The sequence below is a fragment of the Hipposideros armiger genome, unplaced genomic scaffold (genome assembly GCF_001890085.2).
Source record: "Hipposideros armiger isolate ML-2016 unplaced genomic scaffold, ASM189008v1 scaffold_393, whole genome shotgun sequence".
Classification (NCBI taxonomy): domain Eukaryota; kingdom Metazoa; phylum Chordata; class Mammalia; order Chiroptera; family Hipposideridae; genus Hipposideros; species Hipposideros armiger.
In genome coordinates, this window is record NW_017731743.1 from 465,347 (window position 1) to 476,860 (window position 11,514).

At 41.9% G+C, this 11,514-nt stretch overlaps 1 protein-coding gene across 1 annotated transcript in view; it reads left to right on the top strand.

Annotated features, from left to right (window-relative positions):
• The first annotated feature begins 3,676 nt into the window (after nt 1-3,676).
• SPRED1 (sprouty related EVH1 domain containing 1) overlaps nt 3,677-11,514 on the top strand; it is a 137,583-nt gene continuing 129,745 nt past the window's right edge. The window contains exon 1 of the mRNA XM_019663525.1: nt 3,677-4,627. Coding sequence (XP_019519070.1) covers nt 4,596-4,627 — 32 coding nt within the window. The 5' untranslated portion in view covers nt 3,677-4,595. The remainder of the gene's footprint in view (nt 4,628-11,514) is intronic.

The window sequence follows — 11,514 nt, forward strand, 5'->3', positions numbered from 1 at the left end:
CACAAGGCTTTGGCATCATATTTCACTTGAAAAGCTTCCATTACTTAACACCAATGCTGAAGGGAACATCAAAAAATATAAAATGTTGTCTGCCTTCAAGCCATTTAAAATGAAACTGGAAAAACAAACATAAATTCATGAAAAGTTGAATCGCCAAAAAAAAAAAAGCGGGGGGAGGGGGAAGAATTATTAATACAGGCATAAAACAGTAAAGGCAAAAATAAAAGTATTTGAGAAGACAAATTCTGAGTTCATATGAAAGATGATCACTATGGACAGAGTGGTCTGGAAAGAGGGAGAAAGCCCTGAATCGGGGCGCTGCATGCCATCTTCCAGTACCTCCATGAGGTGAGGCCACTTTTCTGGCTTTGTGAATTCTGGTCTGATGCTGACCAGGAACTCAGAACCAACTTGTACCTTCTTAACTTTGATGATGTCCTGTAGTGGCAATTACCTGGCAACTGTGCTGTTGGCTCATGGATGCTTTAGATAATTAATCATCTATATAACAGGCTGTTAAGTGTTAAGTGGCTGTAGCTAATTCCTAAGCTGAGGACAATGGTACTGAGAGCTACCTGTGAGCACCAGCTATTGTGACCAGCCTCCTTTCCACAGACCCTCTTGAGAAAATACAACCGAGCAAATACAAGGGTTCCTTGTACTCCTGACCCCAATGGGGCCACAGAATCCTTCTTGACTAGTGTTCAACCAACTGAGTTGGAACTCAACAAATGGAGTTGGAACTTAAGGTGAAATCGTGATCTCTACTGATCTTCTCACAGCTTTTCAAGTCTTGTTGAATCCATCTTCCTTAGCTGAACCAGTTCTCTGGCCTTAGCCAGTATCTACCTTAGCCTACGACATACCTTGGGCTACCCTCTTTTGTGTTGGGCTTCAACTAGGGATGTGTTCAGAGATGTGATGACACAAGTAGGAAAGGGGGAGTAAACTGTGAAGGGCTAAGGGAACCTGGCATACTTCTGAAAAGGCAGATTTGTCAGTCCTATTACAGGTCTGCAGGTCAATCTCTGGAGTGCGATCTAGGAATCTGCATTAAAGCAATACTTGCAGTGTATAGCAGTTCCTCAAATAGCATTATTTCACTCAACATCCTTTTGTTATACCATTTATGACATGCCACAGGAACTTCACTCTTGTTTATATCAATTAGCCTATGGTAAACCGATTTTGTTATATGTCAATGCACAAAAAAGTCACAGAACCTATCAATGTTAAGTGAGGACTGCTTTTAAAAAAGAACTGTTTGGGGACTGTGTCTTGATCATGGGATTAGGAACAATTTAAAAGCATTAATTCAGGCTGTTGATCATATCTTGCCCCTTTAAGTAAGCAATACGTGTGAAAGTAGCCAGCATAGTGTCTTGCACATGACAGCCGAGATGGTTTTCATATCTTCTCTCAAGCCTGTTATTGATAATTTCCCTGATGCACTTGAACCTCAAACAGATACAAATCTTCTTCAAAAGAAAATGATGGCTTACTAAGGACCAGGTTATGTGTCTAGCAACAGTGGCACACAGAAAAAAATAAGAACCCGGTTATTTATTGAATGAATGAACAAGGCTACTGAATGCTTTACATTAAACCATCAGAGCAACTGGCACTGCTTTGTCGTCGAGTTTATTATTACCTCCGTTTTATAAAACCATAGTGAGAGCTAGGACTCACTGAGCTCTTAATCTATTTGAAGTGCTTAATGTATATCATTACCTCATTAATTAGTACAGCAGCTATATGAGTTAGGTTCTATTATCCCCATTTTACACAGGCACAGAGTTTAAGTAACTTGTCTAGAACATAAATTATAACTGATTGGGGCTTGATTCAAATCTGAGCAGCCGAAGGGGTTAGCAGTAGTACTGGAAGGACTACAGGCCAGCACCAACACTCCCAGTTACAAGTTCTTCACAGAAACGATATAAAAAATAAAACAAAAAACAACTCAGGTTCTGAGCTAACAGAGGTAAGATCTGATCATCCCAGATCCCCTCACCTCTTCCTGTCACCAACATTGCCCCTTCCTTGCTTTCAGTAAGGAGAATTCTTTTGCTGAGGCAGGAAGCAAGAAACCTCGGAAATCAACGGAATGCTTTTTTGGGCAGATGACTGGTTTAGCTCCTTTATTCATTCGTCACACATTTATTAGGCACCTACTATGCGCAGAACACTGTTAACCGGCTCCTGTGTACCAGCTCCTGAGAGCACTCCTGAAACTTCATGGAGACAGATGGAAGAAGAGGAATGCTGGCATGTTTGGGAACTTCTCCCACTTTCTTCTTCCTCAGAAATTGTTCTATCCCTCAAGGAGGCAGGAGCAGCAACCTTCATTCCTAAGTTGCACAAACCTGAGAATGAAGAGCAGAGCATTGCGCACAAAGCTAGACTGATTACCTGGCGAGATGCGTCAGAAACTTGGGAGCACTCGGGATTCAGTCCCCGAGGCCGGATCATGTATAGGCTGGCTTTCTAGGTAGAGAAGAGATAATAGAATTTGCAGAGCTCAGAGTCCTCTGGGCGAGTTGACCCTATATTCCAGCCTAAAAACCCCAGCAGGTTTCTGTGCAAAAAACCTTTGGCGATGAATGCATACATTGTCCTCTAACAATGCAAACGTGACAGCTGCCTATTCAATACTCGTTCCGCCTCCGTTCAGAGCAGTTCGTGCCACAGAGGCATCTTCTGCGCTATAGTTATGCAACCCTCACTCGCAGCAGGAGTTATTTCCTGTGCTTCAGGCTGCGCCAGATTCATGTAACACTCCTACCCTGGGCTTCAATGGAAGTCGTTCTCCATTAACAACCGCTCTAGCTTTCGGAGATGAATGCCCTCTACAGCATACCCCTTGCGCAGTAAAAATCCAAGGTATTACAACTCTTTTTCTCTCTAACACACACACACACACACACACACACACACACACACGCTCACACACTCATTCTCGTTCGTGCATGCAGCTAGGAGACTGCAGCAATGCAACCAGAGGGACAGCAGGCGGAGCTCTCTTTGTACAGTCCTTGCTCTAACCCCCACCAACTAAAGATGAACTCATGCCAGTTCCATTCTTTGCTCTGCAAGGAAAACACACACACACACACACACACACACACACACACACACACACACACGGCAGAACAGAGTAGCCTCCAATTTCCTCCTTGACCACACTGTCATTCTAGCCTGTTCGTTCAAACAACCGGATATTCCAAAGCGAGTAACGGGGTGTACCGCGCCGCAACAATGCAACCTCCCAAGCAGCTCCCTGTGCAGCTCACACCCCCGCCCCCTTTCGCAGCGTGCCAAGAGTTTGGAGCGCGCGCACGCACACCGAGCACGGTGCCTAGCGTATCCCTCCGCCTCCCTCCTCCCTCTCCCCGCTCAGTGGCTCGACAACGATTTGGGAAATGAAGGGAGGAGGGAACTACTTTCCTGAAACTTGCTATGCTGCACACGACTTCGAGTTGCAGTGATTCGCCCGGAGCCCACAGCTTTGGGTCCTCCTTCGCACACACCCTCCCAGCCCCGGGACCCCGCTCGGCAACCCCACCCCGTGCTCTCTTTGGCCCCCCGGGGAGGCCGGCGGCCAGGAGAAGTCGCCAGGGACTACTTCGCCTCCTTCTCCCGCGGGCGCCCCCGGTTCGGGCAGCAGCGGCGGCGGCGGCGGCGGCGGAAGGAGCGGGCGGCGTGAGCGCTTCCGCCGCCCCCCTCGCGGCTCCCCTCTGGCGGGCGTGAGGAGGTGAGGAGCTGGCCCGCCGAGCTTGTGGTGGGCACCGGCTGACGGGGAACCTGCGGCCGCTCGCCTCGCTCTCAAGCCGCTTCTTCTTGGGACCCTGCTCCCCGGACGCTCCCGCTCTTCGCCTGCCCGGGTGGGGGCGATCGGGTCGCCTGCCTCACACACTCCCCGCCGCCCCCTCCTCCCCCTTGTGGAGTCGTCCCGGCTGGAGTGTCTGGAGGAATCCGCCGCCCCGAGGCCCCTCGCCCGATTCTGCTCGTCCCTGAGGACCGCCCCATTCGCTGCCGGGGGCTGAGCGGGAGATGGTGGGGTGGGCTCCGGCAGGACCGTGCCGCCGCCGCCCGGAGCCTGGGCTCGGCAACCCCCCGGCAGCCCCCACCGAGGGGACCTCTGCTTCCTCCTCACCGCATCCCTGAGGGAAGCGCCGCCTCTGCTCCCGGGTTCTCCGCCCGCCCTCCCGCTCCTTCCTGGCCGGACCCCGCCTCGCTCCACCCCAGTGGCCAGAGGAGCAGCTCTCCAGTCAGCCTTCGCGGTCCCCCTTCCTTTTTCCCTTTCCACCCACCCTTCCCGGCCTCCTCGGATCCCTTGGCTGGGCGCTGAAGCGAGGGAAGAGGCTGGGGTCGCCACGGCCGAGGTTGTTGCCGCCGCCCCCCTGCGGGGGTGGCTGGGGTTCCCGGCTGGGGGGGCTCCGTTCCGGGTGAGGCATCCACCATGGTGAGGCCCCTGAGCCGCTGCCCCCGCGCCCCCCCGGCCGCCTCTGCCTCCTGCCCCTCGGTGCTGCTGCTGCTGCAACTCCGCCTGCTGTTGCTCCTCCATCTCCAGATCGGATCACGGTGAGGGAAAGATGAGCGAGGAGACGGCGACTTCTGACAACGAGTAAGCGCCTCATTGATCTTGATTACACCCCCCCCACCCCCCGCAGCCTTTCTCCGCTGTTCCCCAGACCCCTCTTGAGACTTGGGTGCTGGGAAGCTTGCAACCCTACAGAGGTCGGTGCATCTTGTTCTGCAGATAACATTTGTTTTCTTTTAGCCATTTTATTTAATGGCAGCACCCTACCCCCCCCCCGCTCCCCATCCCACCCCCTCTTTTGCTTTCTTCTGGGGAAGGGTATTGAGGGTTGTGGTGGGATGGCAGTTTTACGTCCGGGAGATGGAGTAATGTGGATGGATGGAGGCAGGGTGGAAATTACTACCGCTTTGCCTGAAAGACCTTTGGCCTGTCCTTTTTCACTTGAGCATACCAATCAACATACCCTGAATATCCATCCTGCTTGCTTTATAGCTATTTCACTTGGAAACTAATGTGTGGGAGCACCTCCTGCAGCAAACGGCTCTTGAATCTTAATTCGATGAGTCAGTGACTCTTTAATACCGATTAAGCCTCCATCCCCCTCCCCTCCTTTTTTAAACTTATGACCTGTAAGATTCGTGTAAAAAAGTGGGGCTAGAGAAACATTTTTAGAATTTAATAGGATTAAGGACACATGGCGTGTAGGAGACGTTGAACTAATATATTTTACCTTTGCGAACATTGAACATGTCTTTATCACGAGCATAGAAGGATTTTGAATGCTACATTTTTATCCTTCAGCTATATTAAAATACACCATTTACATTGATTTAACTGTATTTAAATTGCTGAACGTGTTGATGACTTAATTGATGAACTTCTAGACCATCCCGGTTGAAGTTTCTATTTGGCCTGTCTTTAGGTTTTCCAAACGAAGTACTTTGCCTCTTAAATATTTTGCTTTGACGTACCAGCTGCCTAGAGGAGTAGTGGTGCGGTGACAATTTCTTATTGAGTCGGGGATTTAATTGCATGCAGAATATTAGCAACCGTTTTTCTTGAAATTAAATTCAAGTTTTGTTTATCTTTAAAGGGTTGGAAAGAGTTAAGTGAGCGAGGGCTAGTCCTTTCAAGTGCATTCCTCGAGTCAGACCTTTTTGAGAGGACTTTAAAGTCCAAAGCCTAGGCCTGTTTAACATAAAATAGCTTAAGAAATGCCAAGCAGCGTTTCTCCTTCCTCCCCTCCCCCCCAACACACTCTTCTGATGAGCGGGTGTGGGAGAAGGTAGATTGCTGCAGTGTCAGTGCAGTCTAGAATCAGAAGTGGCCGCCATGTTCTCTCTTTTTGTGAATCGCCCTCATTTGCATAGCACACTCTTCATTCATAAAAAAATAATTAAACATCCATCACCTTGGACATCTTGAAAGAATTGCCCAAGAAAAATATTCGAAGCTTGATTGTCTGTCTTCACGTAGATTTTTGAGTTCGGGAAGTTAGGAGAATTCGAAGTTACAGGTTAAATTCAAAAACATACGCACTGACACAAACAACTACCCCTGTTCTCAGAATGTTGACACAGTTATGTGGGAAATATCAGTTCGGGGAGGTGCTGGGATCACGTGATCGCCTCCATTCATAAAATACCTGGCTGTCCATTCACAGTGCAGTACACTGTCTCACTGCCTTCCGCAGATTAGACCTACTTTGAGAGAGATCAAAAAGTACTGCATCTCAGATATCGCTTAGTCAGGAGAAAAACTGCTAAAATTTCTGAACGCAGTGACGATAATTTTTGCTATCTTTTAAGAAAGCTTGGATCAAAATGTCAAGTTCTATTTTAGAGGTGGGAAAAGCCTAATTACCATATTTAAAGTATTATATTGAATACCTTCTTGTTGGGTGCAGCTGATAGAAAAGCAAATGAGGGAATGTGAATTAACACGTGTAAAATATGTTGTTTTTAAATGGGCTGTTTTTTGTAAGACTTGCCATGGACAAATTGAGAGTGCAAGTTTTTGGTGTAGTGATGTCAGCAGATGAGACTGCTGTTACATGAAAAATGAGTAAATATTCCCAGTGGTTTAATCCCCAAAATGTTGATGTTTGAAATAGCAAGTGGCAATTTTTACTGGGAGGTTGCCTTGTTATTTTTTAAATTTTAAATGTACTTAGTATGGGACAACTTGGAGATTACCTCACTCACCCAAACTTACGATTCTGTTTTCAAATTTATCCTGCTTTATTAATGTTATTCCCTACAAGCTTTGTTAAAATGTTTTTGTAGGACAAGAATAATATGTTTTAGCATATAATATTTTGCTATTTGATGTTAACTATTCATGAGGACAAACTCCTGGGGTTTTACTTTAAAATTTTTTTTACATTTTTAAATGTTTATTTGGTAATCAGTTTTATTAGAGTCGATATTGTGCATTAGCTCAACCACAAAGAGTGAACTTCTTTGGAACATAGTTTTTATTCTGATCATTTATATATCTCATCTTTAATATATACTGTTTTGAAATGGCAATTTATTTATAATCATATGTATTATGAAGAAGCGAAAGAGATAGATTATGGCAGGCACCCTTAAAGCCCTAAAAGCATTATCATAGTTTAAAACTGCCCTGTAATGTGGATTTTATTTATAAAATCCTTACGTATATTTTTTCCTTTTCTTTCTTTAAAGACACAATCAATAGGAATTTAATTACGGTAGACAATGTTCTTAACACTCTAATGTTTTTTCACCTGATTTCAACCTTTAAAAAAAGGGAAAATCACCAGTATCTTGAGAAACCTTAACCTTTTCTAGCCATTGTGGTAAAATCCAGTAAGGCTTTTAGAGGCCTCATTTTTAAACCCTTTAGTACATGCTCTATTTTTTTGAAAACAGTGTTCTGTGTAGAGAGACAGATAGTTCCCAGAGGTTGATTGTGAGTATATATTTAATCAAGAATTACTGAAGGATCTATTACGTGTAAGATTTTGTCTTATGCAATGCCAGACTTGAGGAAGTGTTCGTAAAAGTCAAATTTTCTTCTCCAACCTTTAGTAGGAACTGGAACTGAATTAAAAGTGCCAGTTTAAAAAATAGTTCCCTCCATGCAAAAATAATAATTTTACACAATATACAAAATGGTCTTTAAAATGAATAAGTAATAATAATTTCTTTACATTTCTACTACTCAGATAACGTATTAACATTTAGTATATAATCAAACCTTTCTTTTCCTATGATGTTGATGAATCATACTCATTTATTGATTTTTACTATGTGCCAGGCACTGTGATAAGTGCTTTACACATGTAATATATGATTTATGTATATAATAAATTCTCAATAGAATACTATCATAGCTTAATATATTGTGAATATTTTCCTATGTCACTAAATATCTTCTAGAACATAATTTTTAATGGCTGCATTATATTCAGTATATATAACATACATTAGTTTTAATTATTGGATATATCTGTTATTTCTGAACAGTGCTCCATTTGATCCTGAGTTCTGTCTTCATCCAAATCTATTACTTTTTCCTTGAAATAGTCTAAGAATGGAGTTAAAAGAGATGCACACTTTAAGTTGTTTCATTCTTTCTGCCAAATTGCCCTCTAGAAAAGAAAAACTCAGTATATGAGAATGCTTGTAAACCTTAAAATGTCTGCCTAGTTATATAAAAATTTTTTTTGCCAATTTTGAAGGTGGAAATCAGATCTTGTGCCTATTTTTAAAACGTGTTGATGGTAAAATAAAATTGATTTTTAAAATAACAAAAAACTTGTTAGGTTGCTCTTGGGGAACTAGACTGTGTTAAAATACTATATTATAAATAGAATTAACGTGATCATACAAAAGGTGTTTGCAGATAATTTATTTAACTTTTGCCAACCTTTATGATGCAGTACAGTATAGTGTAAAGAGCACTGGACTTGGAATTGGGAGATGCTTTTCGATCCTAGCTGTCACTAATTTATTCTGTAATTCCAGGCAAATGACAGCCTCGGTGGACCTGCATTTGCTTGTTTATTTATAAATGGAGGTATTTGAACTAAACATTATATGGGTCCTTCCTATGCTAAATTCCCCTAAAGTAATACGGTGACAGGTGCATTGCTCACTAGACTTGTAACATACATATATATATTTTTACATGCATTTTTTTTAATTGATTAATTTTATTGTGGGTTTGTTTTTTTTTAAGATTTTTATTGGGGAAGGGGAACAGCCAAGTTGTTGTCCTTCAATCTTAGTTGTGGAGGGCACAGCTAGCTTAGCTCCCAAGTCCAGTTGCTATCTGGCCGCCCATCAGCAGCTTGTGGCCACTCAACTCAAGGTGCTGTGTTCAATCTTAGTTGCGGGTGGGCATAGCCCACCATCCCATGTGGGAATCAAGCCAGAAACCTTGTTGCTAAGAGCACACGCTCTAAGCACTGAGCCATCCGGCCATCCTTCGGCAGGTCAGGGTGTAACCCACCATCCTATGTGGGAGTCGAACTGGCAACCTTGTTCTTAGGAGCATGTGCTCTCACCAGCTGAGCCAACCGGTTGGCAGCTCAGCGGCTACTCAGCTCGGGCGCAGCTCACTGGCCCAGGTGGGAATCAAACCAGCTTGAGCTCTTAACCAACTGAGCCACTCGGCTGGCCCTATTATGTTGTTTTGACATATTTAAGCAAGTAAAAGACTTCTAGTAGAGATCTGATAGGATGATAAAGTAAAAGCATGAGTTATGAAGAACCAAGATAAAAAGTTTGGAAACAATTGGTATGTTTGAAAATCTTTTAAGATTTTTTTGTTTTGGACTTAATAGCCATGTGTCTTTGATAATATATACATCACAGATGGAGAACTTTGTACTGCTCTTTTTGAGCCTCTTTTTAAGGCTATTGGGCTTAAATACTGACCTTCATAGTTCTTAGAGGAATACTTAACACTAACAAGATACCAACCCTCATGCTTTAATTGGCCACGAAGTGCCAAGAAAGTCTTGTCATTTGATTATTCATACAAGTCATGTGATTCTAACACTAAGGGATAACTGTATATTTCATTAGTTTAAGAAATTAGTGCAGACGATAAATGTTTTCATTCTGCAATATTTAGATTTAGTTTGTTGTTTATGACAAATTTTGTATCTTACTTGCATTTCATTTTAGAATCCAGAACCAAAGTAATTACAAATTCGCAAGATGTTGATTTTTGGGGCACTCAGGATGATTTGAAATGAAAAAAATAAGTTGATGTATTTTTGTTAAAACATAGTTCGTTAGTAATGGATCTTGGACTAAAGTGTTAAAATTGCTTTAGACATAGAGGTCTGAGAATTCAGACTGTTTTTACTAATCTCTAACTGAAACTTGTTTACATTGATAATTGAAGGAAATGCCAAAAGAACTGCAGAATTAGAAGTACTTGTGATAACAATTGTATTAATTTCCTATGGCCGCTGTAACAAAGTACCACAAACAGGATGGCTTAAAACAACAGAAATTTATTGTCTCACAAGTCTCTGTATTAGAACTCCAAAATCAAGGTGTTGGCAGGGCCATGCTCCCTCTGAAATTAGTAGAGGAATCCTTTGCCTTCCTTGCTTCTGCTGGTTGATGGCAACTTTGGCATTCCTTGGCTTGCATCTGCTTAATTCCATTCTCTGCTTTTCATTATCACATGGCGTTCTCGATGTATCGCTGTATCTTCACATGACAATCTTATAAGGACAACAGTCATATTGGATTAGGAGCCCACCTTACTTGCTCTTAACTAATTACAATATATGTGCAATGACTCTATTTCCAAATAAGGTCACATTCTGAGGTACGAGGGTTTCGACTTCAACATTATTATTATTCTTTTTTGGAAGGATACAACTCATAACACCCGTAGACATCAGATTTTTTTTCTTATAGTGCAATTGCTGTTCAGTGTTTATAGATACCTTGAAATTGTACTTTTACTATAGTCATCCCTAGTTTGAAATTATTATAGTTATTAAACCATTGCTAGAGCTTATATTTTAATGTTAATTAAAAAGCACATATGTTGTTACTATTTCAAAATTAAAAATATTTTGATACTTATTTTAATATTATTGATTTCTTTTGTAATCCTATATATTTTGTTTTAAACCTTTCATATTGTTCTGAGAAGGGGGCCCTAGGCTTGATCAGACTGCCAAAGAGGTCCATGGCACAAAAGGTTAAAATCTCCTGCTATCCTGAGGCCCAGAAGGCTGAACCTAAAGATAGAGATGTAAAATAAGAAGATTAAGAAACATGAAGGATAAGATGAACAAGTCTAACATACAACTAACCATTCCGAAAGAAGAGATAGTGGAGGAGAGGAAATACTCAGAGATAATAGCTGAGAATTTTCAAGAAGCAGCAAATCAAACGAAACTCAGTGAACTAAACACAGAACAAAACCTCACAGTTAAACTGGGTTTATTTGAGATTGCAAAAGTGGATCAACATGAGGAAATCCATGTAGTTTATCACATTTGAAGATTAAGGGAGAGAAATGATACAATTTTAACGAATGCCAGAAATGCAATATTGTCATTCAATCTCTGTGCATAATAAGGAAGTAAATATTCATAATTTATATATTTATAATATAAATGTTCATAAATATAGCTTTATATTCTGCTCCCTAGAATTTTAGACTTTTAATTTTTTCTGATTTAAAACAAGAGTGTTGGAATTGATCAACTATAGGATTTCTTTTAGTTCAAGCATTCTAGAATCCTAAGTAATATACTTTGTGTTTCTGAAATTCACATTTAATACATCATTCCTATTACTCATAAATATAGAATTGACGGGTGGAAATTTCCTTGTGTCTGAAATTTTTAAATTACATTGGACGGCATTTAGAGTGCAGAGAATAAGCTTTAGTAAATTCAAGAGTAGTTGCAAATAATTTTAATCTGTTGAGTTTTATGATTTTATTTCTAAATTTTTTTTTTT